Raw genomic sequence first — 24,979 nt, forward strand, 5'->3', positions numbered from 1 at the left:
AAAAAAAAAAAAAGTAACTGAAACCTTGAAAACTGCATTGGTTCCTTGGTTTACAATTTGGAAATACTTAGGTGAATTTTGAGGGGGAAAAGAACTTGTTCTTTACTGACTCTCCTTTTTAAATTTACAGCCAAAAAACGGGACATGTATGACAGATACGGCAAAGAAGGGTTAAATGGCGGAGGTACGTAAATGTGGGCTTTCTCTTGGCAGTGAGCAAGGGGGCCCGTTGGGCCGCGGGAGGTCTCGACAGGGGCTGCACTTGTCAGTTTTCTTGGACCGGGGCGTGTCTCAGAAACAGGTGCAGCCTGGAAAGGGGCTGGATTGGGAGGGGAAGGTGAGGTGGCCCACCTTGAGCGCGTCACGTTAGACGACGACGGTGTGCGTGGGTGCACTGTCGGTAGATGCGGAGCCCACTACGCCCCTGCTCTGACACGCCGGGAGCTCGTGCTCCCAGAGCAGCACCTCAGCCTGGCTCAGAGTATCCACAGGGCTCAGAGAACAGACGGTGCCCACACACCTGAGTGGCCCCACATGGGTATGTGAGCTTGACGAGAAGGCCCCATGACCGCCCGCCGCCTGCTCAGCCCCTTGGCGGGCGCTGGGATATCACTGCTGCAGCCTAGGCACAGACCCGACCCGGTGACCAGCGCCAGCGAATGTTTCCTCGCTTGGTGTACACGATCCTTCACGACAGAAAATGGTTTCCTGTGTGTGGATGGTTGGTGTAGCGATGGCGAGCGAGTGCTGGGGACCACGCCGCTGGGACCCTCAGGAGTGCGAAGCCCGCGCTGGAGTCGCCCCACCAGCCACGGGCTGCGAAACAGAGCCATGGCTGTATGAGCCGTTTTCTTTTTTATTTAGGTCCTGATATATAGGATGTTCTGTAGATAAGTCATTGCCTCCTAAACGCAAGAATTCAAAAACTAAAAGCTCTATTGTATTACATAGGTGGAATTCATTTTGACCCTCGGTATGAGTTTGGCTTCACATTCCGTAACCCAGATGAAGTCTTCAGGGAATTTTTTGGTGGAAGGGACCCGTTTTCATTCGACTTCTTCGGTAAGTTCATTGTTCTGTTGGCATGACCATGACTCTGCTGAGAATAGGCATCCTTTTCTGTTCCATCACCATGGCACCCTGTTGTTTGGCTTTGTTTAAGCAGCGTAGGGGTTCTAAAGTCAGTTTTCTTCCTCTCTGGCAGCGGTTTCTGAGTGGACGCTGTGCACATGAAAATAATAAAGGTTTGAACGTATTCGTTGTCTTTATTACGTATGGCCCTAATTAATATCGTTTCTTCCTCTCAGTGGTAAGGATGCAGGTGCTGGGGGCTTGCGGGTGCTGCTGGCTTTTGAGCATGGAGTTCTATGTGAATTTTCCCCGAATTGTTCTGGGTACACACTGGGCATTGTAGCAGATCTTGTTCAGAGGACATTGGCTCTATAAACCTGTGCCTGTTTCTCTAACTGGGGGCATTGTGACTGTTGAGTTCACAGTGGGTGAAAAGAAAGGACATCTCTAGAGCAAGGCAGTGCTGATACTCATGGCTGAGAGTAGTTTTTACTAAAGGAGACCGTTCCAGCTGCTGTGTTCCGCAGAATGGATTTTCCCATCAGCTGCACCTTAGCCCTGACGCCTGGGGCCAGGTGTTCCTGTGTGTCACCGACACAGGTGGGGTGGGGAGTGGGTGTGTGTCGCCTGCTGAGAGGCTCTTTTGCTGCGGCTGCAGAGCTGCCCCGGGTGCTGGGAAACTCGGGGGCCGCAGCCATTTCTGTGTTGGCTCACTGTGGGGTCCCCAGCCTTTGCTTCCATCCTTTGTGGCCTGGAGCCTCGTCGGAGAGCCCGACCACCACCTGCTCCCCTCCACGGGGGGACCAGAAGAGATATTCTGTCTCCACATAACGGAGGAGAAACCAATGGACCCTTGCCCATCCTAGGCATGAAGAAAAGTAACTCGCTGCCATGTCTGGTAGGTATTGGGGCCTTTTAAATGGTGTGGCCCTTTAGTTTATTTCAGATGGAGATTCAGAGAGATTTTCCTTATTTTTTTACTATGGTATGGCTTGACTTGAAGAGAGTAGCTGATGGAGGGTGGTGGGTAGTAGTACAGTATATATCAGCATAGATTAGCTTTTTCATCCACAGTTGTTATAGTGAGACTAAGTTAGGGGTGAAGAGGAGATTGGTCTTTCAAAGACTTTAGCTTTAGTAATGCTATCATAAGCAGAGTATGGATCAGGAAGGCTTCCCGGTAATATGTAAGATACGTATGTTCGTTCTTTATTAATTGGCTTTTGTGTATGTAACAGATCTCACCATAAGAAAATACAAAGAATTTCATGGTCTTCCCTGTGTTAAAATTTAGTTTTGTGTCTCATTACAACCTTTAGCGAACTGCACATGGGTTGTTCTGGGGGAGCAGGGCAGTGTTGGGTGAATCATCCTGGTGGCCAAGTGAGGATCTTCTGCCACCGAGGGTTTCGGTTCTGGCGCACATCACGGGGTGCGGGGGGTTGGTGGTGGTAAAGCAGGCTGACCTCTAAGCCTGAGGCCCAGCATGCTTTCTATCTTCATGATTTGTCTTGGGGAAGAGTCCGTTAGTGATTGAATTGTAGTCAGATTTTGTTTTCCCTGGGAAAATAGTTGGACAGGCCAAGCTTCCCCAATAGGAATGATTTTCACTGAGCAGTTCTTTCTAGAGTGAAGAAGGTGTAGAGATTATAATGGGGTGTAAATGAGAAAGTGATTACAGTTTTTTACCCACTATAAGCTATTTAAACCTCTTGACTTTCATATCGTAAATTGTGAGATATGTGTATATACAGAAGTCTTTATGTACACGTGTAGTTCACTGACGTTGTGGACATGAGGCACATTTTGGTGGCAATTTCTTCTTTTGGACTGTTTAAGAGATAACTAGTCTACAGTAATTCTAGACTCTGGGCCCTCGGTTTTAGATGCTGAGATGCTCAGGTTTTAAGAATAAGCATTTCCTTTATGTTTCCCATGATTGGTGTGGCAGTGATATTTATTCAATCCATTCTTGTAGGTGTTCTAGGTGACTTCCATTTTCAGGCTGTAAGGATTTACACACAGGAAAAGAAGCTTCTCTGCGGCTACTACATGTATGAAGTAATGGTACAGCCTGCTGGGGGTACGTGTAGTCTGGATCTTCATGCAGGGCTGGGGCTTTCTAATCTGGCAGTCGTTTCGTTGATGGTAACCAGCATCTGCATCCTTCTTACTCAGCCCTGTTGTGATGTCCATTTGTAGTAGCACATAATTTTTAGTCTAAATTTTTCACACTTTTTTTTGCCTCCTCTCCTGTTATACCTTCTAAGAAAAGTAGGTCAGAAATCTAAGACATTCTGAACTGCACTTTGCGAGTATCAGAATATAAAATTCCATGTCTGACTCCCAAAACGAAAGGGGACAAAACTTCAAAGAGCTAGTGAGCGAGCCACTGGGAAGGATTGAGGTGTGAAGGGTGTTGGACTGTATGCAGATCTATGCCCCAGGACCCATCAGTGAGGATTATCAGGTGGTGGTAGAGCGCTTGGGCCTGGGGCCTTGCTGATGCTGAAGCCCTGTGACCACAAACCTCCCCCCCCCCCCCCCCCCCCCGCCAGCAGTCACATGGATTCCAGAACCTGCTCAGAACCCTGGTCCTGAAGTCAAGGGTGCAAGTCATACTTTTGCAGGCACCTGATTTTGTTTAAATCCTTTCCCAAATACTGAGCATGCCAAAATGACAAACGTGAATTGGAAGGGATTGCACTAATTTGAGTTAGGGTGATCTGTTCATTGTTGACTTTTACAGGACACCATTACTCAGCATTCTAAGATGGACAAGTAACTAATACTAGTATCTTGTAGTCGCTAGAGGCCCAGCAGGGATAGCGTTTGGAAGAATTGTCTGGGTATAACTTAACATTTTTATTTACTTCTCATGTTAGAAAGTAAGAGCCAAACTTGAAAACCTACTCAGTTCAGCCCGTTTTCCCTTCAGGATGGCATCAGTCCTGTAAGGCTTGTCTATGAAAGACGTGCCGTGGTGGTGGACAACAGATTCGGCCTGTCCGCTCAGGGAAATCGGGCTTTTGGAGGGAAGTGGAGTGTTGTTGAGGAGGGTAATAGCTAACTGTTGAACCAGATCTAAGTTTAATGTAGTGAGCCCATCATTTTGCTCTCCCAGGGTTCGAGGAGGTGGCGAGTGAGGAGTTGGAGCCCGGGTTTGAGGACTCGGCAGAAGACGGCCAGAGTGAAGAGAACAGCGGGGTTTTGGATGTGATATCTAGCGAGGAGCTTGATGTCTATAGTGAAGATGAGCCGAGCGAAGGCTGTAGCCGGGGCCAGGGCGAGGTTCTGAGTGAGGAGCTGGAGTTTGTGTCCAGTGAGGATGAGACGAGTCCGGGGGAGGTGGAGGAGCTCAGCGAGGAGTGCGAGGAGCTGCTGAGTGAGGACAGCGGCCCTGAGCTGGAGGGGCTGCCCGTAAGGCGGTGAGCCGGGGCTAGCCGACGGGAAGCGCGTCCAGAATAAAATGTTTGTGCCTTACTGACTAAGTGCCTGAGACAGTCCTTGCTCAGACAGCCCAGCCGACCTGGCGGGAGCGGAGGAGACCAGGGGTGGAACCCCAGGAGGAGAGGCGGGGTAGCTCCTGCAGGCTGGCGGGCACGCAGAGGTAGAAACCGCCGCTTTCAGGCCCACTGGGTGTCCTGGGGGGGGGGGCCCGCAACGGCTCCACAGGCCTGGGGGCTGACAGCAGGAACTGATGCCTCTCGGTCCTGGAACCCGGTTCTGGGAGGGAACAGCTCTTCCAGGCCTCTGCTGGGCTGGCGGTCTCAGGTGGTCCTTGTGTGTCTGCATGTCGTGCTGCCTCTGCTCGTCCCTTGTCCAGATTTTCCCTCATAGAGACACTACTGCTCCTGGATTCAGACCCACCTTACCGAGCTCCTCTTAACTCCGTCCTCAGCAAAGAGTCTGTTTCCTTCCAAATGAGGTCACACTCGGGCCTGGGGCTTCGGGATTCCACATCATTTCGGAGGGCCACAGTCCATCCTGTAAAGTCGTTTTCCCTAAAGAGTTGTCTGCCCACTTGAGAAGCAGCCCGTTTTGGACGGAGAAAGAAGGGGAAGCCTTGAAGGTGAGGTGTGCCATAAGAAACCCGAAGTCGGAGTTTGGAGGCACGGGTGCCCTCCCGAATTCCTTAGGGCATCCCTGTACACGCATAAGTTGAAAGAAGGCAGGGAATAAGACTTAAAAATCCACATAGATACGGAGCGTGTTAGACCGGTTTCCAGCCGTAGTAGCTAAAGATGGTCTTCATGCAACTTGTACAGCGACCACAGAGCCCGTGGTCCTGAATGAGTTGGGGGGGGCAGTATTGCTGCCCCTCTGGCTTCTCCACTTGTTCATCTTGGAGGAGGCTTAGTGCCCTGGTAAGATTTTCTTGGAGAACATAACAAAATGTATCGTTCTGTGCTCATTTGAGAACTCTTGTTCTTGGAGGGTGGAAATAGTCCCATTTTCATTTGAAGGTAGGCTGGCGAGTGGGTAGCTGCCATGCTGGTGACGCCAGCTTTTCGGTTCTTGAGTTTGTGCCTGCGAGTGATTCAGACTGGTTCCTGTCAGTCCGGTCCCTCAGCTGCACCCCCAGCAGGGAGAGGAAATGGCTGGTTCCTGGAGAAGGTGGTTCTGAGAACTGTTTCTGGGCCAGGAGAACAGCAGTGCTGGCCAACCCACCGCAGATGGGGCACCCCGTAGTGAGGGTCTGCATGCCGGGTCTGAATCACCCAGACAGCCAGGGCCCTCTGTGTGCAGTTTCAGTTTTCCAGGTGAAGCCAGTGCCTTGACTTCTGTTGGTTCTGTTGGTTCTTAAACTTCTAGTGTAGTTGTGGGCCTTGCTTGGGTCAGTTTCCAGAGTCTCTTGTAGTTTTGGCTCCTCATGTCTTCCACGTGGAATTTTGGACTCTGTAGTGTAGTTGAGGGGACCACTTCCTTCCTGGGAATCTGGGGAAGATGTTCTGTGGCCGCAGCTGTGGGAGAGTGTAGGGAAGTTGAACAGGCAACACTCTTTATTTGAAATGCCCGTGCTGCGTTCAGATTTTGTTTTGTTCTGTTCCCCGCAATTTTTCTCTGTGGCTGGGGAGTTCATAGTGTGAGGCCCTGGGGAAAAGAGTAGCTGGTGCCTCCTGCCATTTTAAAGCCTCTTCTTCCTTGGTTGGGATTTGTTCTTCCTGAAGTGTGTACTTCAGGATGGTGGGGTAGGAGCAGTACTAATCATGGTGGATTTAGTTTTGTTCCTGTGCTTGAGTTTGGTGTGGAGTTAGAGGAGTTATTTGATCTGTTCCTCCAAATTTGTTTTGTGGTTATCTATCAGATACTGAATTTTGGTAAAACTTAAAATTTATGGCTTAAAACATATTTCACAATACTTCTTTTTTCCTTAAGGCTGTATGTGTGCATGCACGTAAGCATTTGTTATGGTGGGTTTGTGCTAAATTATTCCACAACATTCAGTTAAATGTACTTTTTGTCCTAAGTTTGACCTTGTTACTTTGCTCTTGATGAGTATCTTGCTAATATCACTGATCCCGTCAAGGATTCATTTTCCTCTTTCTGAGAGACTAACAGGATCATCTCTGAGGTGGAGGAGGTGTGCAGTACATCCAGGGCTCAGCGCCTCAAGCCCTTATGTGACTGTGTTGGCTTACACTCCAGACCTGTGTCTGTTCCAGGTTGCCTTCGTATCTCCTCTGCCTAAACATCCTTGTAAAATAAATGATAGAGAATACTGGTTTTATTTTTTGAAATCTGTACTCCATTTCTCCAGAGAGAAGCAACGCGGTCTACATTTACATATTTCTGTTTCTGATTATATATCCATATCTGAGGAAGTTCACTATAAGGAGTTGGCTCAGTCGATTATGGAGACTGACAAGTTCAAAATTTGCAGAGCTGCTGTCTGGATTGGAGTCCAAAGGCCGTCAGGCTGGAAGAGCCAGTGTTCCAGTTGAATACCCATCAGGCTGGAGAATTCTCTTACTTGGGGGAGGGTGGTCTTTGTTCTCTTCAGCCCTTCGGACGGATTGGATGAGGCCAGCCACTCAGGCTACTGATCTAAATGTTAATCTCATCCAAAACACCCTCAGAGACACACCCAGAATAGTAATTGACCAAATACCTGAGCACCCTGGGGCCCCTTGAAGTTGCCATGTGAAATTCACCAGCACAGGCCCACCCTCTGTCACTTGGATACCCACACTCTCCTGAAGTTACTACACTTAATCTCCAAATAAAGATAATCGCGCAGTCATCATCTTCCCTGACGTGAGAATAGCATCCTGTGTATGCCCGAAAATGCACTAACGTTTCTCCTTGATGGGGAGGCGAAGTCCTGAAATTCTGTGATAAAAAGTGTGTGTCTCAGGCTACATGGTAAGGGGGTCGGAGAGGCGGAGAGCAAGATGTTCATGTGTTAAAACACGCTCGCGGACCTCTAACAAAATACGGGGGCCCTCATGGGGCACCTTCTTAGGGAGTCACGCGTGGTCGCAGCTGATGGGAGTACAGTGGGCCCTTGAATACTGTGCTGCTCCACCTTTGTAGGTGGTTTTTTTGGGGGGGGGGATTACAGTATTGTAAATGTGTTTTATGATTTTCTTAACATTTGGTTTTCTCTAGCTTACGTTATTGAAGGAATACAGAATATAATGTCTACAACATACAAAATACGTGAATCACCTGTGTTCTAGGTGAGGCGTCCTGTCAGCCGTAGGCTATGAGCAGTTAAGCATTCGGAGAGTCAAAAATTAAACCCAGATTTGTGATTGTGAGGGGTCAGGGCCTCTAAGCCCGATTGTTCAGGGGTCTGTTCCTCCTGTGCACGCTCCCCATTTCCTCAGCCTTGAGCAGACACAGCTGGCTGTGGTTTGTATGCCCACTGGGCTGAAAGTAAAACCGTACTTGGTAGCATGTTTGGCTATGTTACATTGTCTTATTACAATTTTATTTCTAAAATACAAATAAAATATCCTTTATATTCTCAAAAATGATGCATACTCAAGAATTTGGGAAATATAAATGAGATAAAGGGGATAATCAGCATTTGTCTTGCTACCAATTAAAAATCCACTGTTAGGGGCGCCTGGGTGGCTCAGTCGTTGGGCGTCTGCCTTCGGCTCAGGTCATGGTCCCAGGGTCCTGGGATCGAGCCCCGCGTCGGGCTCCCTGCTCGGCGGAGAGCCTGCTTCTCCCTCTCCCACTCCCCCTGCTTGTGTTCCCTCTCTCGCTGTGTCTCTCTCTGTCAAATAAATAGATAAAATCTTAAAAAAAATCCACTGTTAACATTTTTCACCTGTTGTAATGTGTTACCTAAATGTTCTCTTCTGCCTTTTTCTAAAGTCTAAACTTAATGCTCATTTAAAATGTGCATTTAAAATGCTATTTACCTCCTCTTTTGGAAAGTTTGGTTATTTTCAATTTTCAGTATATAATTCTTTGAATTCTCTTCGTGCAGTGTAGTATTTCCATGTTTGAGATGAGTGATTTCCCTGAAGTAGAAATGCTGGGTTGAAGAGTTTTTAAAAATTGATTGCACTTAGTTTGGGGCATGAGGATTTTGAAAGGTCACGGTACACAGTCCTTAACTGCTTTTTGTGAAAGGGTACAAACCAGCAATAGCCAGTGATAAGCTCTTAATAAAGATTTGTCTAATTTTACAGTGGCAGCTTTTAACAGCATAAGCATGATATTAAAAACAATGTGTTTGTGTCACCATGACCGATGTAACTTATGAGACTTTACATTTTCAGGGTTAAACTTTTGTAACTTTAATTTTGAAATTATGTAATGTAAAGTTCAGTGAGTAAAATAACTACCCCAATTGTAGAAAAGCATTTAGGCTGTGCAATATCAACAGCAAAAAATAAGATAAAGGAGGTTTTAGAAAAATACCAGAAAATATAAACTGAAAATCCACTGGCCTTACTCCTACTTCTAAACCAGCTTTCGAAGGAGCTTCTAAAGAATGGAATTGTATAATTATGCAAGTCTTCATTTAGCCTAGAGTGTGAGCATTTGAGTCTGTGTATTTGATGGTGGTACCATATGGCCCCTGGATCTCGCTCTCAAGCTTGTGAACAGCGCTAAGGATTTGATTGCCGTGTGAACCTCAAGAAGTTAGTAAGCACGTTAGAAGAACAAACACGGTAGGATTCAGTGTAAATGAAGTCTCAGGTGCAGAACAACATGGATTAGGGATTCCTGAAAGTGTAAAGCAGGCCATGTAAAATCTTTTTGATAACTTAGGGGAGAGTCAGAAGTTGCACAGTAAATTTTAAATTGCATTTGTAATGTTTCTGTTTCTTCACGTGAGTGGTGGACATCAGGGTGGCTCTGACAAAATTCGGTGTCACAGGTGTGTAGGCTCGTTTTATTTGAATAGGGTGAGTCTCTGGAGAAGTTCACAAAGTGTTAACTAGCTTTAGATAAGATGAACTTCCATTTATACTTTGTTACAGTGGACTGTAAGCCCAGCCCCATTTACAAAGTAATAGGTTATAAATGATTTTCCTAAGAATTATTTTGTGAAGGGCAGTGTTTACTGTGGAAAGTCAGCGTGAAGTTGCAACGCCAGCAGTCTGGGGTTTGACTTGCCAGCAGTTAGCAGTTCTAACCCAATACCCTCTGTGACCCTCGGATTGGCTCCTCGGGGGCCAGTGGGGCCATGTCTCCGCACTGGGATTGCACGTAGACCTTCCTCCTTCCTCTCGCACCTTGTCCTTTCTAGAGCTTTCAGGAGGGCACCAGTAACCAGTGACTCTCAATGTGTCCTTCAGGCCCGTCTTCCTGCATGTAGCATTAGATAAGGGAGACTAGCTGATTTTCACTGAGAACAGCTCAAAGAGGCCAAGAATGTGCCTGCGCTCTTTACTTGGCCCTAATTTGAGCTTCTTAGCCTTGCCTGGCCATCTGCTCTCAACTCGCGGGTCCTCCATGTGTCTCTGAGGATCATGGCAGAGTTCACCACGAAGATCACGTGTGTCTGTGCACTTGAGTTGTGTCGTGAACTCCCCTGCTTTGGTCACTCTTGCCCGGTCGTACCGAATACACCATCCTGGTTCTGTAGTTTGTTTCTCTTGTCATGCATTTTTTTCTTACCGTTCATCAAGATTCCTTGAGCTCCTTTATTTTCCTGGAAAAAAAAATAACACTGATTAATTCACAGAACCGCAGTGTATTTTTTAAAAAGTTTGTATAATTCCTATGTTTTTAGTAAGTGCCCCACTGACTGATAACCAACAAAAATCAGGGCTAATCTTATTTTTATTTTCAGGAGCATTTGGTATGTCTAATAGGAATACTGTGGCTATCTGTATCAGTAATTTTCTGTTAAAATAGAGCACGTTGTTAATGTCTGCCAATTAACATTTATTCAGGTTTGACTTTGACTAATCCTTTCTAAATTTTTTTTGCTTATAGAAAAGTAAAGGGAATTCTTAAACCCTGTGGCCCAGAATCAACAGCTGTTTTGCCTCACTCGTTACACCATTCTCTATGTGTTATGCAAATAAATGTTAGAATAATCCATTTTTGTTCTTATTTCTTAATTAATGTTGGGTGAGGTAGCCCAGGTTCCCTGGATTACAGTTACCTGAGTGTGAAGTCCCCTTAATCGTTCTAGTGGTGGCAGCAGGGACAGTGCCTGCTACTTGGACTCAAGAGGCCATATTAAAACAGCTCCCTAAGAGCGCCTGGGTGGCTCAGTTAAATGACTGCCATCGGCTCCGGTCCTGATGCCGGCCTCCCTGCTCAGCGAGGAGTGTGCCTCTCCCTCTGCCCCTCCTGCCACTCAGTGCACGCAGGCACACTCTCAAAAGAACTCCCTATGAGACTCTTTAACTCCAGGGAACAAACTGAGGGTTGCTGGGGGGTGGGGTGGGGGATGGGGTAACAGGGTGTTGGGCATTAAGGAGGGCATGGGATGTGTGATGAGCACTGGGTGTTATACGAAAGTGATGATTCACTGAATTTGCCTCTGACACTGATAGTACACTGTATATGTGCTAACTTGAATTTAAATAAGATCTTGACAGCAAAAAGAAAAAAAAAAAAACCCAGCTCCCTGTCTGAGTTTGAAGCGCACATAAGTGATCCCCGAATTTTGTATTTGTTATATAGAGTGATTGGGTCAAGTCTGGTTATTTATTCCTTAATGTATTCTAGCTGTAGTTAGACGAGTAAGTAAAGTTGCTGGTCATTAGATGAACTTTGGTTGCTGTGTAGATAAGCTTTGTTAAAACTTCTTGATAAGTTTTGTCTTCTGATGGAATAGTGTGTTACAAGGTGTTAACCCATTTTCCCTTTATCGCAGCTCTCCCATGAAAAGAATAAGCTTGAATAAAGACTTTACAAACTACATCTGTTTGTTTTTAGAAGACCCATTTGAGGACTTTTTTGGGAGTCGAAGAGGCCCCCGTGGAAGCAGGAACCGAGGCACAGGGTCGTTTTTCTCTGCCTTCAGTGGATTTCCGTCTTTTGGAGGAGGGTTTTCTTCTTTCGATACAGGTATTAAATCCTTCGATTTCATGTCCAATCTGTGAACAGACATCAGTGCTGATTAACAGTTTCAGTGAGCAGTTTGAAGAGTGTATATTCTTTGGGGTTAGAATAGTTTGTAGATTTGCCAGTAGTTTTCATGTGTAGAAAATCTGTACTTGGTAACCTATATTTTCCCTCCTAATCTTCCCAAGAATATTTTCTTCGAAAACCCATTTCTTTCTTTCTTTCTTTTTTTTTTTTTTTAAAGATTCTGTTTATTTATTCATGAGAGACGGAGAGAGAGAGAGAGAAGCAGAGGGAGAAGCAGGCTCCCAAGGAGCAGGGAGCTCGATGCGGGACTCAATCCCAGGACCCTGGGATCATGACCTGAGCCGAAGGCAGATGCCTAACCATCTGAGCCACCCAGGCACCCTGAAAACCCATTTCTAATCTTACTTTTTTTTTTTAATGGCTCAGAAGAATTTCGGTAGTTTATTTTTATTTTATTTTATTTATTTATTTGAGAGAGAATGAGAGCACGAGAGGGAAGAGGGGCAGAGGGAGAAGCAGGGAGCCCGATGTGGGACTCGATCCCAGGACTCTGGGATCATGACCTGAGCCGAAGGCAGTCGCTCAACCTGAGCGACTGAGCCACCCAGGTGCCCCTCTAATCTTACTATTAAAGGTGAACATTAATGAAATTCCTGGTTAAAAGGAGTTACTTGATTTGGGGTAAATAATTGTGAAAAAACCCACTTGTGGATGATCTCTCTGAGTCCTTTTTTGTCAGACCTCCTTGGCAGCTTTAAAAAAACAGTAAATAGTATTCTAGGAGGGTCCAGGTTGATGGGATCAGAAGGTGGGGTGGAACACCGTGTGTGAGTGCCCGTGGCCACACAGAGTGCACGAGGCGGGTGTGATCGTCTGTGACTGCCCTGCCCCATAGCATCCAGTGGGCTGTTTAAAAGCAGCTCATCTGGGGCGCCCGGCTGACTCAGTCGGTGGAGTATGTGACTCCTGATCCTCTGGTTGTTGAGTTTGAGTCCCATGTTGGGTGTAGAGATTACATTTAAAAAAAAAATTTAAAAAAAAAAAAAAAAAGAGTTAATTAGCCAGAGTATTATGCATGTGGCATGATATAATTATATATTTTACCTGAAGAGTTAGGATCTCTTCTTGGAAGTTCATATAGTTCCTCTTAACAGAGGAGCTCTTGTTTTTTTCTGATTCTCTGATTATTTCAAATGCTACATGGTAGGAATTGGCAGTTCTTGTTATGAAGGCTGCCTGCAGCATACAGCTCCGCGTTCTTCCCTTTGAGTGCTGTGCTACACCGTGGAGGGAAGTGGCGGGTTCGCTGAGCCTTGGCTGCAGACGGCCTGTGTACGGCAGCCCCTGTCGTTAGGGACTGCACAGTGTGCTGCAGGAGAACTGCTCAGGCTTAAGGGAGAGTCAAAGCTGATTTAATACATCAACAAAGTAGTACCTCGTTTAAGAAATGTGTGGCTAATGTGTTAGGAGGGGGGTGTGGATGCAGACCTTACTTCTAGGAGCCTTGTAAAAAGTCATGGTTAGGGCGTATGGGGATTTGTTCTAATGGGAATATTTTCAAAGTGGGACAAGTAGTAATAAGCTTTTGAAACAAGCAAAACCAGTCCCAGTATCAAAGAACTGGTTTGCTTTTGTGTAACTTGTGGAAATCAGGGATTTTCGCATCGGTGGTGTGCTTGCCATAATTGAGAATGTTCTCCACAAGTGAATTAGGCAGGTCCATACTTCCTCAGTATTTGCAGTATTCTTTCCAAAAATTACTTGAGCCTTTTAGTAGAGTTTCACCCTCCGTGGCCGCGTTGCAAGGAGGCGGTAAGCGGTTGGGTTCGGCATTCTGTGCTGAGCGTTCCGCTCTTGCCGTGTGGCAATGCCTGTTGCCGTCCCGCTCCTCTGTGGCGCGCGGGCCCGGCCGGCCCCTTGTTGCAGGGTGAGCTGCCTGCCAGCGGGCTCAGCAGAGCGCCGGGCCCGGGCGGGGAATAGGGTGCAAGGAGTGGGGGCCCTCCTCCCCAGCCTCCGGGGGAGCACGCGCCCTCCTTCCTCCTCCTCGTGGTGCCAGGGCCGCTCTGCTCAGGCACCGCTCTCCTGGTTTGATCCGTTCCTTTGTGGTTTTCCTGTTACTCATACTTGGGTTACATTAGTACTGACGCATTGCTCCCTAATCTTCCTGTTTTCCCACAGGATTTACTTCCTTCCCGTCACCAGGTCATGGGGGCCTAACTTCGTTCTCTTCCACGGCATTTGGTGGTAGTGGGATGGGCAGCTTCAAATCTATATCGACTTCTACTAAAATGGTTAATGGCAGAAAAATCACTACAAAGAGGTACGGTGGTTATTTATACTTTTTAAGTCAGCAGGTGTACTGTTTCATGGGTGCCACGTGTCCTTTGTGGGTGCGAGCGTGCACACGCGCACACACACTCCGAGTGTAATGTATAGGTTGTATGTTAAACCTGGCAGCGGTGGGATCTTTTAATGTCTGAATTAGAGCTTTCCCTTTTGAACTGCTGCTTAATACTTTTCATAGTAGAAGTAATCTTTATGTAGAGCCCCACTTGAAATGTATAATAACGTAGTAACGCGCAGTAACTTTGGTGAACGCTGCTAGAACGATAAAACCCGTAAACAGGTTTTCACCTATGCAGTGTTCAGCTGTGCAGTGTTGGAGACGCCGCTTTTATCTGTCAGAAGAAACATGTTAAAGAATTGTCAGGTTGCTTTCACCTGTGTTTTTAGCCCTCAAGGTTAGTGATTTCATATATGCGAGTGGGAATTACGCTTTTTTAAAATAGGCAGGTACATTCACATGTATTGACTTTAAAAAAAGGTTTGAAATGCATTTTATCTTTCAGAATTGTGGAGAATGGTGAAGAAAGAGTGGAAGTGGAAGAGAATGGCCAGTTAAAGTCCTTAACGATAAATGGTAAGGAGCAGCTGCTGCGCTTGGATAACAAGTAACAACGCACGCGTGTGGCAGGCGTGTTAGCTGTAACGGGCACCGTTGAGGACTGACAGGAACGCTTTTTTTTTTGAAGATTTCAAACGAACTCAACTTTCAGTATAACTGTACCTAATCTAAAGTATTTATACACAGCTCATCGGAGCCCTATTTGTCATAGACTTTTGAGTTTATTGTTGGGACCACATAATAGGACCATTGTTTGGGGTGTTTTTTTTTTTGTTTGTTTTTGTTTTGTTTTGTTTTGTTTTTGTTTTTTGTCCTTAAAATTGTTGTAAATCTCTGTATGCACTTTGCTTTTTTATTAAACGTAATCCAAGGTGGCCGTGACTCTTTCGTACACTAACACCAGCACGGACCTGCTTTTCCATTGTGTTTGAAACGTGAGCCAAGTAGAGTCAGCCTGCTGTGAAGTTAACATTGCCAGGATGAATCTTCCACAAAAATAATTTCAAGTTTTTTCAGTATTTAGTAGTGAGAGATATTAATGCATTAATGGTAATACATTTCTCGTTTAATAATAAATTGAGGATGTTTTTCTAGTGCATGAATGCTGGCAACTTAGTAAGATTTGACAATTGTTTAAATATGTAATGTTAAGCTTAGGTTTAAAAAAGTAAAGCTGGTAAACTGGGTCTTTGTCATTTGCTTAAAAAAAAAAAAATAAATGCGAATGTGTTTGGTGCATTCTTTCCTGAGTGGGGCCTGTAGCCTTCTTGTGTCTGTGTATGATTTTGTGCCTGGGCTTCCAATGTCCCTTCATTCTTGTTGAGTTCTGTTCCTCAGGGTGGACGCCGATATTGAGTGACCTGTACTCCTTTTTCTCAGTATATTTGGAGGGTTGGTGTTTATTTTCCTATTTGTGTTACATAATGAGCAATTTATTGAAGCTTCTCCTATGGTAACATTTTTATGAGGAAGGAAGAAATAGCTATACGACTGTCTCATTCTTTACAAATAGGTTCTAGTTTTCTAGGGTACGTTTGATCCTGGCTCATTTATTTTTTTATTTATTTAAAGATTTTATTTATTTATTTGACAGACACAGCGAGAGAGGGAACACAAGCAGGGGGAGTGGGAGAGGGAGAAGCAGGCTTCCCGCGGAGCAGGGAGCCCGCTGTGGGGCTCGATCCCAGGACCCTGGGATCATGACCTGAGCTGAAGGCAGACGCTTAACGACTGAGCCACCCAGGCGCCCCTTGATGCCGGCTCATTTAAAGACGTGATATGCATGGTAAAGTCATGGGGTGACATAGATGTGAACAAAAATAAAGCTCTTTTTTGTTTTTCGACGTGTAAAATCACGTCGAAGATCCAGTCACCAGTGACTAGAATTCCAGCCAGAGGGATGTTAAACTGGATGTGGCTTGCGTTTGAACAACCCCACTCAGCTTTGTTTTGGGTAAGCATAGGGTCCTGCCAGAAAGACAGGAGGACCTAGGGTGGTTCCTTCATGACAGACAAATTTCTGTCTGTGCAGGCCCAATTGGAAGGCATGTGGAAATTCTAGAGTCTTTACAGAATCAAATGTTTTTGTTGGAAACAATACTGTAGAAAATTTCATAGAAACTGTAAAAACAAGTTCTTGAAGACAGTTGAACTAAGGGAAGCTGTGAAATGTACTGTCCTAGCCCTTCAGACCTGTGGAGAAGAGAGGCCTGTTGTAGGTTCACAAACCAGAATTCTTACACTAGAAAGCCCACTTTCATTTAGGTTGTTGGGATAGATGATTTCTCTGTCATTGAGAAACTGCAGTTGATAACCTGGAACTGAACAGACGTAGAATTTACAGTTGTCATTAAAGGTGCGGGACGAATCTCCCGATAGAGCAGGTTGATGCTCCCGTAGGGGGGCAAGAGGTCCTGTCTACTCCCGTAGTTAGAGCTTCCCGGGAGGCATGGCACTAGACCTGGGGTCTCCCGTTTGGGATCCTTCTGGGGGGCGTGTGTCCACATCCCGCTGTAAACTCTTCCTTTACAATGCAGGGTAGAGGCGGAGGTTTCTGACTTCAGAGAGTCTTTCTGCTGAAATTTCTTGGGGAGCATCCCCGTCCAGTGTTCTTCATTGGCATTGGGGGAACGTGGCCTTCGTTCTGCACTTGTGTTGTTGATAGGAATGTTCATTTTACAAATGTGTTCTGGGGGTGGGGGTGTTGAGGAGTCCCTTTTACCCGGAGCCGTGAGGCATCTTCCCAGCACTGGCAGCATCGCACCCACGAGGAATGACGTGCGAGAAGAGCTCGTAGCGGACATTGCAGGCTCTGGTCATTTGTTGGTCCCTACGCGTTTCTGTGATTCTGTAGGCTCGGATGCCTTGTGGAAACAGGCATCGGGGCGCCTGCCCTGACGGGCCCGTGTCCCATGTGCAGCGTCTGTCACGCACTGCGTGTCCTGTCTGCCTGCCGTGTGCTGCATGTCTCTGTTTAGGGGCAGAAATCCTTAACAGTCCTTGAAGAAGACGGGACAGCACACGCTTGGGATGTCAGGCTGCTCCTTTCCCTGCATCCCTGTGGTCCCTCAGTTGGTCTCATTGAGTTCCAATGGATTGTGCTTCCTTTACAGCTCCAGAGGATCCAGATGCGAGTTTGGAAACTCGGTAGCTTTATAATGAAGACGACGATGTTCGTGGCTGCACGAATACCGATTTGTCCTTCCTCTTTTTCTTTGGAGTTCTTTCAAGGGCAAATTGTAGACTTGTAGAGGTAGCTTTAGATTTCCTGAAGTTACTCTTAGAATCCGTGTACCTAGTCTGCTCAAGTCTGTTCCTTACAGAATGGCCAAGCTTGAGGCGGGGGGCGGGGGGAGGAGATGGCATCTTTCTAGTCAGTTGTCATTTGTTTATTATCTTCTAAACGTTTAAAATTTCTCCTTGATCACCTACATCCTAGCTATCACTACCCTCTTCAGGGACTGCTCTTCTCATTTTTCTTTGAAGCGCTACGTAATTAGTTTGAAATTTTATTTTCAGAGAATCGAACAGTAGTTTATAATCGGTCTTATTGTCTCTGCTGTTGCCTTTCAGTAGTGGCAAAAGCCATCAGCATGTTCAGTAACAGGATGGAGGTAGTAGTAACCGTTTCTGGAGGTTTTCAAGCCTAAAATTGCTTAGTAAGTTGGAACAGTTGATACTGTGTGGTCAAGAGGGGTTGACTTTTATGACCCAATGGCTTATATTAAAAAAAAAAAAATTCTGATACCACCTCAGGTGTTTTTGTGGTCAGTACTTGTGCATCAGGGGATTAAATGATGCAAGTCCTTAAAGAAACGTTGATGTCCATTTTTCTTCTCCATCTGCATATCCTGTGTCCGTACAGCATAAAATGCACCCGCTTTGATTTTTTTTTTTTTTTTTAAAGATTTTATTAGAATGAGAGATAGCACGAGAGGGAAGAGGGTCAGAGGGAGAGGCAGACTCCCCGCTGAGCAGGGAGCCTGATGTGGGACTCGATCCCGGGACTCCAGGATCATGACCTGAGCTGAAGGCAGTCGCTTAACCAACTGAGCCACCCAGGCGCCCGCACCCGCTTTGATTTTTAGGTATTTCTCCCAATCTGGTCATATGGGTGACTTTCTGTTCTTGCTTCATCCGCTGTGAGAATGCTATTCTGTACTCACTGAGCTGTAGTGAGTTGCATTAATTAGATGTAGACCTTGGTTATTAGTATGATTAACAGTTGGGACTGCGATAGGCCAGATAACTTTTGGCTATATTAGTTCCTACATCTTGACATTTGAGAGGGTCAAGGGAGGGAAAGTTGTAAGAGCTCTTAACCATATCAGTCAGAAATGGAGAAGTCACGGAGATCATGGATTTCCAGAGACCAGGATTCGTTGGGACTTCGGAGTCTCACTTGTTAGGGAGAACTGGACGTGGGCATCAAGAGGCCCATCAGCTCGCTGTTGGCCCTTTGTTGCCAGGCACTCTCACTACTGGGTGGATGCGTCATTTACTGGGGACTGTCGGTCCTTTTCCTCGTATCCGAGCATTCAGGAAACAGAGGACCTGTGCTGGGGTGCAACTGTCACAGGAGTAGAGGCCCTTTGGGGGGCACCACTCACTGAGCTGGTGCTCGAGGAGTAAGCCCAGGGTGGTGGGGACTGTCCCTCTCCATTCCTCCTTGTTCACCTGGGAGAGCATCGTCTCCTGCTTCTTCATGCCAAGTAACGACCAGGTGTGGCTTGGGAGGGCTTGCGGGTGCATCTGGGTTTACAACATTTCGTCGCTCATTGGACCCCTGTCCAGTAAATGTCCATAGTCTTGTAAACGGCAGTTTGTTACACCTGGGATTGATGTGTGTCGGGAAAGTGTGTCTCATCATCATGCCTTTCTCTGCACCCCACCCTGCTCCTACGCTCACCGCACCCCTGGGGACTGCCTCCTGATCCCGAATGCGTTCCACACGTGGGTAGGAGATAAACGGAGAACGCAGGCCTTTCTTAGCAAGTGGCAGGGAGCCTCGCCGAAGGACCGTGGAGCTGGAGATGATGTTGGAGAAGTCGGATTGGCTCCTTTCTCCTGGTGCTTTGGGAAAACCACCTTACTGTGGGGTGACCTGCCCTGTGCGCGGACTGAGTGCACAAGCTGGTACAGTGGGGGTGGGTGGGTCGTAGCGTGTTGGTTAAACTTCAGTCTTTCCCAGATGCAGCCTGACACACTGGTGGGAATGGTGGCCTGAGCAAAAGTGTGGCTCCTGGCGCTGTCCCTCCACCCCTGCACACGCCTGTGGTGAAATGCAGTGGTGTGGAGTCTGAAGCCTGTGGGAGGCTTGTTTCTCAGGCATTGCCTGCATTTTGTTTCTTTCATAATAGAGTTAGATTGTTTTGAGTATTAGTACACCAACATTCCTGTTTGTGTAATTCTTAATGTATGTGCCAAGTCATGTGGTTATATTTCTTTCCTAAACAGTTTTTCCTTTTTTGTGTGTGTTTTTGTGTTTTATTTGACAGAGACACAGTGAGAGAGGGAACACAAGCAGGGGGAGTGGGGAGGGAGAAGCAGGCTTCCCGCGGAGCAGGGAGCCCGGTGCGGGGCTCAGTCCCAGGACCCTGGGACCATGACCTGAGCCGAAGGCAGACCCTTAACAACTGAGCCACCCAGGCGCCCCACGGTTTCAGGGGTGGAATTTAGTGATTCATCCGTCTTCTGTAATACCCAGTGCTTCATGCCCGTCACCCAGCCACCCCATCCCCCTACCCCCTTCCCCATCAGCAACCCTCAGTTGGTTCCTGAGTTAAGACTCTCTTACGGTTTGTCTCCTCTGTTTTTGTCTGTCTTTTCCTTCCCTTCCCCTATGTTCGTCAGACTCTGGAACACTTCACGAATTTGCATGTCCTCTTTGAGCGGGGGCCATACTAATCTTCTCTTTATCCTTCCAATGTTCGTGTGCTGCTGAAGTGAGCACCCCGAGCAGTTCTTTCAGTGACTTCCCGGTCTATCGTTAGGAGGTAAATTTCCCCTAAGAGGATATTAAGTACCAGTATTTCCCAGTATTGATGGTGTGTTCCATCATGTCATGAATACACAGTATCATAGGCACTATATACTTATACACATGCATTAACAAAGATACTAGGAGAAAACTGGACCACCAGAACAAAGATGTTCAGTTGTCTTCTCCTTAGCTGCTCCCTTGGTCAGCTGACCCTCTTTGGCATTGATGTGGCAGGGAGGATGTGCCAAGGGCCCCGTTGAAGCCAGGCTTCCTGGCCAGTCTGCCCGCCCCTAATGTTAGGAACATTGCTGCTAATCAACCCTGAGCCTGAGCAGATAACCTCTTATCTGAGACTTTGAGGTTGCTTGGTAGGATGCCAGGGCACTAACCTGAAATCCAGAGCTGGAAGGAAGAGAATGAGCGGTGGGCTCCATGTGTCCTGTCTACCATCTCTCCTTGTCTTTCCTTCATTCGTGAACCATTTGAGGGGTCCATGCAGAGTTTGTTGAGCTGTGATAATGTGTTCAGGGGTGTTGGGAAAGCATGAAGGACTGTCCAGAAGGCATGAGGAAGAGTTCCCGCAGAGTCCTGTGAGTTGTTGCCAGTCATCTGCCAAGCAGGGATTGGATTCCCAGGTGGTTCCAGAGTGCCCGGCAGGGCCGGCTGGCCCGGTATGTGGCGTGTGCTCGCCCGCCCTTTGTGCCTTGTGGCCTTGGCCTGATTCCCTTGTGCACCCGGGCAGAGTGGTTTGCAGCTTTTACCCCCAGTCTGTTCTTGTGGGAGTAGTTACATCAAATTAGGTTCCTAGAAGTTGAGTAGTTGGGTTGACACGTGTGCATGAAACTTGACATCACTTTCCACAAAGAATACTTTCCTGTCAACAATGGATTCCTCACATAACTTGTAAAGACCCGGTGATTTCTAAACTGGACATTTCTTTGGTTAATTAATTGGGTGGAGCATCTTGTTTGTCGGGGTTAGCTGCAGCATAACGTGTTTCTCCCAGTTCCGGGGTTCCGTCGGTTCCTGGCCCGGCGGGGTCTTAGTGCTTCGCCTGCTCTGGAGGAGATGGCTCTTTGCAGGGGTCATCTGTTCATTGGACTTACTGTGTGGTCGTCTTAATATCTTCTCCAGAAAAGTGGCTTTGTTTGACCTTTGGTTTAATATCCTACGTCTTCCACAACCAGGTTTTCTCTCATTTTCTTGTATGTTGACACGTATTTGTCTCTTTGCTTCTTTAATGTACGTGGAATATTTGTGCTGAAAACATCTTTCTCCCACATGCCTTTCCATGTTCCTTTTGTACATTTGCGTTAGACATACAGCTGTTTTAGGACTCCGCTCTCCTTTTGTTCTTTTGGTCTTGCTTTATGCCGGGATCACCCTGTGTCGGTTGTAGTGGTTGCCAGGAAGGGCAGCTTGTTCTCAAAATCTGTCTTGGGTGCTCCTAATGCTTCGAAATGAAAGGCACAGTCGGCTGCAGGTACCCACCCTTACCTGATTTCCTTTACTAACTGGCTGTTGTGTATACCTGAGTGAGAAAGTAAGTTTTTATATTCCTTTTTATCCAGTCGCTTCACTGTACTTTTGGCTTACTCTGTTTTTATTTTTTTAGAGGCGGGGGAAGGGCAGAGGAAGAGGGAGAGAATTTTTTAAGAGGATTTTATTTATTTGAGAGAGAGGGGAGGTGCAGAGAGTGAGTGAGCACGAGCAGGAGGGAGGGGCGGGGGAGAGGGAGAAGCGGACTCCCCGCGGAGCAGGGAGCCTGACATGGGGCTTGATCCCAGGGCCCTGAGATCGTGACCTGAGCTGAAACCAAGAGTCAGATGCTCAACCGACTGAGCCACCCAGGCGCCCCTTGGCTTACTCTTTTTCTTTTAAAAAGTATCGACTTTTTTATAGCTAGAAAGCCCTACTAGTTTTCGCCTACCTCCCCCTCCGCCATTTTTTCTTACCCAAGCATTAATTCTGATGGTAGGGGTTTTTCCTCTTGTTCTCAGTAGTCTGGTTTTAGGAGTTGACTTTGTGGGATTATGTGCTTGGCTGCAGCTTTTTCTTTCTGTTGAAGGAGAAAGCTGGGTGGCGAAGCTGGGTTCTCTGACTTGAAGTCCCTGGGGCTCCCGAGTGTGCAGGAGGGTCCAGCCTGGCTCTTTGTTCCATTGGGGTGCCTTCTGTGAGCTTTGCCCCCACGAGGAGAGGCGCCGTGCCTGCGAAGTCCTCTAGTCTTGGTACGTTTTCCAGTTACTGATACATTCACAATTTTCTGCTGTTCCTGGTTTACGTTTTCTCTCTCTTTTTTTAAAGATTTTATTTATATATTTGACGGAGACAGCGTGCACGAGAGAACACAAGCAGGGGGAGTGGGAGAGGGAGAAGCAGGCTTCCCGCGGAGCAGGGAGCCCGATGTGGGGCTCGATCCCAGGACCCTGGGATCACGACCTGAGCCGAAGGCAGACGCTCAACGACTGAGCCACCCAGGCGCCCCTGGTTTACGTTTTCTCCTTGTCGGTTGAGCACCTTGTGTTTCCAGGGAGCATGGCTGTCCGTCGAGGCTCAGGAGGCATCGGTCACTCGGTGATGAGTTCCTTCTCTCCTTGTATCTGTTCTTTCTGGAAATACTAGCTTTTAGTACTTTCCTATTAACAGGTATCTTAATTTTCATCGTTTTTCTTCCTATTCTCTTTGTTAGTTGCACTTTGAATATTTATAGCCTTTTTGTTCACAAATGGGAGTTTTTAAAATTCTGAGTTCAACATACGAAACGTTCATTTCTTTTGATCTTTAAGGCTGTTGTTTTTATTGCCATTCAAAACATGGCCTAGAAGATAAGAAACACCTGTTTGGGATGAAGGGTTCAGAAACTGCAAGTTTTTACTTAGTCGATTCTGTGAACTTCATTCTGCTGGGTTTTTTTCTTCTCTTGGTTTGGTTATTTCTCTCCCTATTTATTTACCTTCTAAAAATGTTTAAAATGTCCATCTACAATTTCCAAGTGAAGTATGGAGTCTAATTTTTATTTTCCCATATGAATGGTAATTCTGTCCTTTCCCCACTGTGAAATGTGATTTAATTCTTAGTAATTTGCCTTTGAATTTTTTTTGAGATCGCTCATTAGGATTCTTTTTTTTTAAGATTTTATTTATCTAACAGAGAGACAGCGAGAGAGGGAGCACAAGCAGGGGGAGCGGGAGAGGGAGAAGCAGGCTTCCCGCTGAGCAGGGAGCCCGACGCGGGGCTCGATCCCAGGACCCTGAGACCGTGACCTGAGCCGAAGGCAGACGCTTAACGACTGAGCCACCCAGGCGCCCTCATCAGGATTCTCTTACAGTGAATAAATTTGTTAGGGATGGATTTTTAAAGAGAGAATATCTTGGCCCTTAACTTACTAGAGCGAGCTCCATTGACCAGCCACGTGCCTTCCCACTGGCCACACCAGGGTCAGAAGTGGAATCGAAGCAGTCCGCTGTCTGAGCAACGTGGTCTGGGGCCGACCGGCTGGAGAGAGGCGCCTTCAACGTGCTGTAACAAAGGCTCTAACATACATGCACGATTCTCTGTGTCCTCACGGAGTTTTAATGTGTCCCCTAGTTTTCCGTTAAATTTTCTTTTCTTTTTTTTTTTAAAGATTTTTATTTATTTATTTGACAGAGACAGAGATAGAGCAGGAACACAAGCAGGGGGAATGGGAAGAGGGGAAGGAGACTCCCTGCCGAGCAGGGACCCCGACGCAGGGCTCGATCCCAGGACCCTGGGGTCATGACTTGAGCCTAAGGCAGCCGCCCAACTGACTTGAGCCACCCAGGCGCCCCTGTTAAATTTTCTTTCAAAGAGAATTTCATGGGAATGTTGTTAGTGGTGTTCACTGCTGGTAATGAGTGGACACGGGAGTTGAGCTTTGGGTTCCCTGGCACCGCGATGGTGCACTTGGAGGAGCGTGTGCCGGCGCTGTGTGCCTTTTCCGTGGGCAGGGGAGGGGGGAGTACAGTCTCCGGGTCACTGCCGGTGTGTGATTCTGATTCAGACGACTGCAGCAGTTCCTTGGCACATGCCTTGCTTCATCTGAAATAGGTTTTTAAAAGATTTAACAGATGTCAATATTTGACAGAAGACGGGGTAATTGAGAAGAAACTAGAAAAAATGAGATTTTATGAATATGCAAACCTGTGGAACTAGAATGTTTCTTCTGCTTTACGATGCGTCTTCTCAAGATTAATTGCCGTTACTGTTAATTACTTCAGCTGTTCTCCGTCTCCATGAAGTCCTGCTTCAGAGCTGTGGTTACCAAGGACCGTGGGCCAGGCAAGCAGGCCCAGCAGCCCAGCCTGCTCGGGGCACAAGGGCTCCATTCACAGTTTAGGTGGCATTTGCCTCCCCTCTGCCCACGCGCACACTGATGCTGTCCTCTCGAGGCCCTGCTGCAGCTGGGGTAGGGCTGTGTGGCCCCGAGACCTCCGCCAGGGTCGCTGCAGGGACCTCGGGGGCCTGGGCGGGGGGCTGTGCGCTGGTGGCCTTCCACTTTGCACACCATTTCCTTCCTGTGCATCATCCTCCGTCCTCGGTGGCCTTTGGGTTGTACGTGGGGGGTCAGCAGCCTCCTGCTATGGGTAAGGGCATCAAACATGATCCCTCGTCACAAGATGGTGCCAGTCCTGGGAGGGAGGCCCAGTGACTTGAGATAAATCAGATACAAAGTCACAGACGAGAAAAATGAAGCCCTAGCTAGCGTGCCTCTATTGTCTCTTTCTGGCTTAGGGTTGTGCTCAAGCCAACCGGACGCCACAGGACATGTGATGGCCCCGTGTTCCAGGCGTCCTTGGCCTCACTGCCGCCGTAACACTTTCTGCAGGTGCTGCGGGGTAAGCGGGATCCAGCCCGGTCCCCCCAGCCTGTCCGCACAGTTCGTCCCAGATGCTGTGCTGTGTCTGGTTTCCCTGGGAGGCCCTCCTGCTTCAGGAAGTATCCTGAGCCGTGGCCGTGGCCCCGTGTTTGTCAGGAGGTTG

The 24,979-nt window shown here is 47.2% G+C and overlaps 1 protein-coding gene and 1 non-coding gene across 4 annotated transcripts in view; one reads left to right on the forward strand and one right to left on the reverse strand.

Annotated features, from left to right (window-relative positions):
* The window catches only part of DNAJB6 (DnaJ heat shock protein family (Hsp40) member B6), a 70,367-nt gene that overhangs the window by 30,327 nt on the left and 15,061 nt on the right, over positions 1-24,979 (forward strand). For all 3 annotated transcript variants that reach the window (XM_025859116.2, XM_073888927.1, XM_073888928.1), the window contains exons 4-8: positions 131-184; positions 952-1,062; positions 11,437-11,568; positions 13,771-13,912; positions 14,442-14,512. In XM_025859116.2, coding sequence (XP_025714901.1) covers positions 131-184; positions 952-1,062; positions 11,437-11,568; positions 13,771-13,912; positions 14,442-14,512 — 510 coding nt within the window. The remainder of the gene's footprint in view (positions 1-130; positions 185-951; positions 1,063-11,436; positions 11,569-13,770; positions 13,913-14,441; positions 14,513-24,979) is intronic.
* LOC112813898 (U6 spliceosomal RNA) lies at positions 19,847-19,949 on the reverse strand. Its single transcript, XR_003205619.1, has one exon. It is a non-coding gene; the product is annotated as a U6 spliceosomal RNA (small nuclear RNA).

This window comes from Callorhinus ursinus, unplaced genomic scaffold, assembly GCF_003265705.2.
Source record: "Callorhinus ursinus isolate GAN/ISIS: 27379988/994484 unplaced genomic scaffold, GSC_fseal_2.0 scaffold99, whole genome shotgun sequence".
NCBI classification, from domain to species: domain Eukaryota; kingdom Metazoa; phylum Chordata; class Mammalia; order Carnivora; family Otariidae; genus Callorhinus; species Callorhinus ursinus.